At 41.0% G+C, this 7,508-nt stretch overlaps 1 protein-coding gene across 4 annotated transcripts in view; it reads left to right on the forward strand.

The window, feature by feature from the left end:
* Positions 1 to 5,375, forward strand: part of blvra (biliverdin reductase A) — a 17,792-nt gene extending 12,417 nt beyond the window's left edge. For all 4 annotated transcript variants that reach the window (XM_020619629.1, XM_020619630.1, XM_020619627.1 and 1 more), the window contains 3 exons: positions 381 to 488; positions 2,959 to 3,127; positions 4,508 to 5,375. In XM_020619629.1, coding sequence (XP_020475285.1) covers positions 381 to 488; positions 2,959 to 3,127; positions 4,508 to 4,763 — 533 coding nt within the window. In that variant the 3' untranslated portion in view covers positions 4,764 to 5,375. The remainder of the gene's footprint in view (positions 1 to 380; positions 489 to 2,958; positions 3,128 to 4,507) is intronic.
* The last annotated feature ends 2,133 nt before the right edge of the window (positions 5,376 to 7,508 follow it).

The raw sequence follows: 7,508 nt of genomic DNA on the forward strand, positions 1-7,508 counted from the left end.
TGATGAAAAGGAAAAAAAAAGGGGGGGAGTGGAAGAAAAAGGTTCCTACACTGAAACTGCTCTATTGAATAAATGGTGAGGGACCACATGCAGTGCCTTCGCAGACCACCATGTGCTGCTGGTTGAAAACCTCTGAATTAGACCCAGTGCAGCAGTAATGCACATCCTTAGCTCAACTGATTACATGTTTTGGTTGTGGTAAACATAATCTTCCACTATTAAGATCATGTCACTGCTCCTGATTGCATTTAATACATAACACATAAATTACTATTAAATCCTGTGATCAGCATGGATTGTGACCTCTGGGACATTTTCTGCAAAAACGCACAGGTTGAACTAAGTTTGTGTGTGTGTGTGTGTGTGTGTGTGTGTCTCGGGAGTGATTCTTCATGAGGAACACATAGAGCTGCTGACAGAAGAATACAAGGAACTGAAGAGAGCAGTAGAGGGAAAAACCCTGCAGGAAGGTACTCTTCATTTTACAGGTAAGAGACAGGAGCATGTCTCTGATTAATTTGATGCTTCTGTGGATCTGAACCAAACCTTTCCTCTGAGTTTTAAGGTTAGTATGTCCCTGCTTCAGTTTTAGCATATGGCTTATGTTTTTGATGTTTTTTTTTTTTTTTTAAGTTTATCAAATGCCATGTGGTACAGTCAGAGCCGTTTCTGAACATCTTGGGGCCCTAAGTGAGATCTCCACACAGCTTGCTATTATTTGAGATCATATTATCCACTTTTAGACTGGGGAAGAAAACTAACTAGCACTGACCAAAGTAGGCTGAAGGAAATGTGATCTGTTTTTAACAACCCTTTATTTTGCAGTCACACTTTACCAACATGCTCTAAAATGCGACTGATCACTCGCAGTCTGGAGCCCTGTGCTTGACTAATGGCTCAGATACAGGGTTGAGTGTTTCCTTTAAAAGAAATGGTGCATGAGGCCCTTGGTGGTTTGGGCGCCTGTTATGGTTGCGTCCCCCTCACCAGGAGGGTGAGGGAGAACTGAGGTAGGACTCAATGTGCAAGACCCAGGTGCTGGTGAAAAAAGGTGGTTTGTTGGGGGAAAAACACAAACAAGGTAACAGTCTATGTCTGTGGCATAATCAGGCTGGACAGTACAAAAACAGGGCAGGCTGAGGAGACCAGGACGAACAGGTGAGTGGACAAACTAACGGCAGGAACCAGGAGAATAGGAGGATCTAGGACAGACAGGTGAGTAGACGGAACAACCAGGAGGATTAGCAAACACCGTCAGGGGAGCAGAGTAGCAAACGAAAAAAGAAATCAACGGCACAGGAACTGTCAGCGTGGAAATCAAATTACGCATGCCTAAACACAAGGAAACGATGTACAAAAAGAGATCCACAACACAGGAACTGTCAGCGTGGAAATTAAAATGGCGTCTGACACATACCATGAATACAAGTATATCTACAGATAATGCTCCGGCAAAGACGGAGCATCTGCCTGAGGTTTAAATAAAGGAGCAGGTAATCACAGGAATGCACCTCAGCTGTGCGCACTGACAAACAAGTCACTCATTACCGAATACTACACAGCTGAGGTGCCGATCCCGCAGGTCGAGAGAGAAAGGAGGAAGAGAGGCAGGCCGCGCCGAGCGGACCTGACAGGGCCCTATGCTGTCACTTGCATTGCCTATAGGTAGAAATACAGTGGTGTGAAAAAGTGTTTGCCCCCTTACTGATTTCTTATCTTTTTGCATGTTTGTCACACTGTAATGTTTCAGATCGTCAAACAAATTTATATATTAGTCAAAGATAACACAAGTAAACACATCATGCAGTTTTTAAATGAAGGTTTTTATTATTAAGGGAAAACAAAATCCAAAACTATAGAGCCCTGTGTGAACAAGTGTTTGCCCCCCTGTCAAAACACTGGTTTATCGCACCTGAGTTCAATTTCTCTTGCCACACCTGTTCGCAATCAAGAAATCACTTAAATAGGACCTGCCTGACAAAGTGAAGTAGACCAAAAGATCCTCAAAAGCTAGACATCATGCCGAGATCCAAAGAAATTCAAAAACAAATGAGAAAGAGAATAATGGAGCTCTATCAGTCCGGAAAAGGTTATAAAGCCATTTCTAAAGCTTGGGGACTGCAGCGAACCACAGTGAGAGCCATTATCCACAAATGGCGAAAACATGGAACAGTGGAGAACCTTCCCAGGAGTGGCCAGCCGACCAAAATTACCCCAAGAGCGCAGCGACAACTCATCCAAGAGGTCACAAAAGACCCCACAACAACATCCAAAGAACTGCAGGCCTCACTTGCCTCAGTTAAGCTGAGTGTTCATGACTCCACCATAAGAAAGAGACTGGGCAAAAATGGTTTGCATGGCAGAGTTCCAAGACGAAAACCACTGCTGAGCAAAAAGAACATAAAGGCTCGTCTCAGTTTTGCCAGAAAACATCTTGATGATCCCCAAGACTTTTGGGATAATACTCTGTGGACAGACGAGACAAAAGTTGAACTTTTTGGAAGGTGTGTGTCCCATTATGTGTGGCGTAAAAGTAACACCGCATTTCAGAAAAAGAACATCATACCAACAGTAAAATATGGTGGTGGTAGTGGGATGGTCTGGGGCTGTTTTGCTGCTTCAGGCCCTGGAAGACATGCTGGGATAAATGGGTTTTGTTTTCCCTTAATAATAAAAACCTTCATTTAAAAACTGCATGATGTGTTTACTTGTGTTATCTTTGACTAATATATAAATTTGTTTGATGATCTGAAACATTACAGTGTGACAAACATGCAAAAAGATAAGAAATCAGTAAGGGGGCAAACACTTTTTCACACCACTGTATCTCTAGGTACAGTGTTGAGTTTGATGTGAAAAGTTGTCCTTGGACACTGAGAAAAAACACATTTTAGAGTTGGAAATAAAGCTAAATATTTTTAAGGAAATGTAATGTATGCATATTATAATTTGTTCAAGGTGAAGTTCTGAAGACTGGATTTGGTTTCCCGGCATTTAGCGGCATTGCTCGCCTCACCTGGTTGGTTGAGTTGTTTGGTAAACTGTCTGCAACTGCAGCAACCTTGGAGGAGGACTCTGGAAACGGCTACAGCAAGTTGACTGCAAAGCTGCTAACGTCTGACAACAGGTGAGAGCAGGTGTTTCTGTCTGCATGCAAGTCTACCACAGAGATGGGATCAATATCATGCCTCTAGGCTAAAACCAATGTGTGACTCCTCACAGCATTTTCTGACTTCCCTACCCAGCCTGTACCTCTGAGTCCCAAAGGCCACTGATTCCTAATGAAGACATAAATCTTTAAAAACAACTCTGAGGCCAAAATATGTTTTTTAATTAAAAAAAAAAAAAGTTTTTAAAGTGTTACTCAAGCAGGACAGATTAAGAACTTTTTACAGCAGAGGATTGGCCCACATTTAGTGCTCTGGTTACACAACAGTTTTGTTTTATTTTATTTTATGCCTTTATGACATCTAGCTATCTGTCTCTTCTCCCAGGCTCTTTCCCCGGTAGCTAGCAAAATGAAATGTTTCATATGTGACCAGCCAACACTCTTAATCTCACTGCATCATACATATTTACAAAATCAATATCTATTTTTATTTTACTAAACAAAATATTGCACAATTTTCCATAAAAAGCAATAGAAAATAAAATTAAATCAGTCTTAAGAGTGAAAGTGGTGAATTCTACCAGTTCAGTGAACCCATTTACTGGAAACAAGAGACACCCAAAGATGGCATAATAAAGCCAGTTATAAGATAAATATGTTTATTTACAATATGTACACAGGAAAAATGATCGGGATGAGAGAGGTGATTCAAATGGTACATGCTTGGGGGATGAATGAATGACCAGCCTGTGGTTGGCGATGGTGGAAGATTGTTTTTCTGGTCAGAATTTGAGCTTGATTCTAGATCTAAATTTTGGGGTTTAATCATGAATATGGAGAGGAAGAATATCTTCCGGTTGCTATAGGTTAGGGACTTTAACTTGGTAACTAAATGTGAGGAGGGATCGCTGCCTTTACACCGATGACTATTAAAGCAGTCATACGAGTTAAGATAGGTGTTTGGTAATAAGCTTAGGCTACTATTTAACTTTTTATCCCTTTCCCCACCATAAACTTCTGAAAATAATTATCTCCAATATGCTTTAATATGAACTGTATGAATGAGGAAATGAAAGAACTTTGATTTGTTGTAGAAAACCTGCCAGTGAGCAGGTTAGATTCACAGAGCACGTTACTGTGGTAACTGACCCAGAGTTAGAGAGATCTCCATTTTTGGAAATTAAAACTGAGTTTTCCACAAGTGAGAGTGAATAAATTCCATGTTTTCGCTTAACCTGCTATCTAGACACCATGTTTAAAGCTTATTGCAGTAGCCACTTGTTCCAAGCTCTGTCTTTAATCTGTCATGACACTTCATGAGAGCACAGATGTCGAGACAGGTCAATTACACAGGGGAGGGTTTAAGAACCATAAGATAATATTTTTTTTGTCTTGTAGACTTCTGACATGGATCGAGGAACGGGGACCAGGCTGCCCAAGAGCCAAGAACATCAACTTTCAGTTTGACTCTTGCTCTCTCACAAAGATCCCTCCTGCACCTGCAGGGGCTGTGGGCCTCTTCATGCAGGACCTGATCCACTTCTCTGCCAAGCTGTCACAGCAAGTAAGTCCTGAGGAGCTCCAGAGAGAGAAACTCAGGATCCTACACTGCCTTGAACTGGCAGAGAGGATACAGTTACTCTGCCAACATTAAACTTCATCACACCAGAGATTATTACTATTCAAATGCTGAGTCATTAAGCAGAATAACACAAAGTAGCGTGATCAGCACATTTAGGCAGGGGTACCTGTATATCTACAAGGAGCCTTAAGCTGGGCAGGTCTCAAGGCTACATTTACTGTTTCATTGAGACCCCAAGTGTTACCTTGATTAGACAACTGCCTTATATTTAATATTTTTGATTTTTTTTTTTTTTTCATCATATGTTGCCTTGACATTCTAAATAAAACCACTTGGCACCACTGACTGACTTACTGGAGAAATTCACAACATCAGCGATGGCTGAAAAAGCACCAGTTCTGCTATTTCCAGTTACAACCTACACAGTTAAGCAACTGAACAAAAACTGAAAAAGGACTAGCGCAACATTACTAAAAACAACCTGCAAAGTTGTTAGCACAATAATTATTTGTTATGGCTAACTTCACAACAGAATTCAAACATGTAAAGTTGCTCTGATAATGAGAAGCTTAATGTCAAATTCTACTGCTAAATAAATAAATGATGTTATTCACTTTACTGAATCTAATAACCCAGGTGCTGATGTAAATAAAAACAGTCATTGACTATGCCTTTTATTTCTCACGCACGTTCCATTTTATTTCTCTTGTGATTAGCTAAATAGTTTTAAAAGAGGTTGTTAAATTTTTAATTAACATCTATATGTGTCTAAAGAAGAAATTTGGGAGTTTTGCATGAGGAAGCAGAGGCCTTAATAACTACATATAGGACCATTTATTCTGTATGAAAACTGAAAACGTAAACCTTAACATACCTATGTAACGGCGGTGTCATCATTTGTTCAACTCGTGTTCTTTTCCAAAAAGCAATGAAAAAACAAAGTTATCTTCAGACAACACCGAGTAATGAATGTATATATTTAGAATATTCTGAAAAAATGTCTTCAATCCAACCTAAATGAAGTAGGATATATCATTCAGACACAGGAGTCTTTCACATTACTCATTCATTCAGACATGATATTTAGCAAATGCTGCTGCTTGTTTTATTTCCTGTCTGAGTGGCAGGATGGCAAACTGGGACTCTGTTTGGCTCACATGCTGGGTGTAAAGTGGATAGTGATTCTTTTCTTTCATGCAGTTGGCATGAGTAAAGAGTAAAACTATACTGCTGGTCTGATTATTACTGTGCTTGTAGATGCACTGCAAGAGGGAAAGGTCGTATAGACCGTCTGATATGAGAATCTCCTCAATCTTTAACAGTACTTTATAATTTGTGTTGAAAGTGATATATAAACGTTACAAAGTCAAACCAACCTGTTCAATGAATTACTGTGCACTGAAAATGTTTTCTCGCCGTGTACAAATGTCACAGTTAACACGCCAGTGGATCCTAGAATTAACCGCTGGATCATGAATAAGGCAAGACTTCATAAATAACTGAAATCATTTTGTCAACCAACTCTAGGTCCATCCTGACCCGAGGTGACACTTTTTTCACCACTGGTGTATATACACTGGAAGTAGGTGGACAAGGTTGTGGTCAGAGCAACCTAGAGGGGGGAGGGGGGCGGGGGGCGGAGGTGTACGCCTTCCTGGCATTTGCATACATTAGATCCAGAGTTTTACTGTCCTTCATGCGGCAATTTACGTACATACTGGGTGATGTTTGGGAGGGTGGCCGAGAAGGGGAGAGAACCATGGTTAAAGTCCCCTGAGATAAGAATTAAACTGTTATTTGGACAACTGCCCAGTTTGCAGCCCAGACTAAAAGGTGGCATGAGGACACCTGTCGCGCACCAGAGAGGGAGAGATAGAAAGAGTCTTTAATGTTAAATATTTTTAAGACTTCATTCTGTGACCGGTTAAGAGTCTCTAATGTTAATGTTCATTGTTTTTAATATAACATCCCGTGACAGGTTAATGTGTCTGTGTATCACCTTTTGATGAGTTGAATGAGTAAACTACATTTTCATCCATCCATCCATTTTCTAAACCGCTTAGTCCAAAACGGGGTCACGGGGGGCTGGACCCAATCCCAGCCAGCTACGGGCGAAAGGCGGGTTACACCCTGGACAGGTCGCCAGCCCATCGCAGGGCTCACACACACAAGCACTCCTACGGGCAATTTAGAGACACCAATCAACCTATGCTGCAGGTCTTTGGACTGTGGGAGGAAGCCGGAGCACCCGGAGAGAACCCACGCAAGCACGGGGAGAACATGCAAACTCCGCACAGAAAGGCCACAGGTTGGCCGGGGCTCGAACCCAGAACCTGCTTGCTGTGAGGCAACAGCGCTAGCCACCGTGCTGCCCACTACATTTTCAGTGTAGGTAATATGTCTAATTATAAGCTGTTTAAGTTACAGTACATGACATATAGTTGGTCAGTAAAATATTAGAAAGAAGTCAGTTAAAAATGACTTAGAGCTGTTTATTGTCAGATTTATTTAACATTTCTTATATAGCAAGCTGCTTATCTCATTTTATAATCTGAGCATTTAAAGATAACTGTGGTATATTTCAAGCCGCTGCAGCTTTCTGGATTGTGCTAACTTGAACTCATCACCTACATTATTGACATAAGGGGACATGATGACTCCTACACATCGGGTCAGACAGCATGAGCCTCCAACAGCGTTCCAAGTCAACATGATTTTCAGGGTTCAAACACTTGTCTCTGAACCTGACCAAAAGGAAACAGAGTAATCCTTATGCCAACTATCAGTCTGTCTTATGTTTAGAATTTGTGTGTGTAA

This window comes from Monopterus albus, unplaced genomic scaffold (assembly GCF_001952655.1).
Source record: "Monopterus albus unplaced genomic scaffold, M_albus_1.0 scaffold223.1, whole genome shotgun sequence".
Taxonomy (NCBI): Eukaryota; Metazoa; Chordata; class Actinopteri; order Synbranchiformes; family Synbranchidae; genus Monopterus; species Monopterus albus.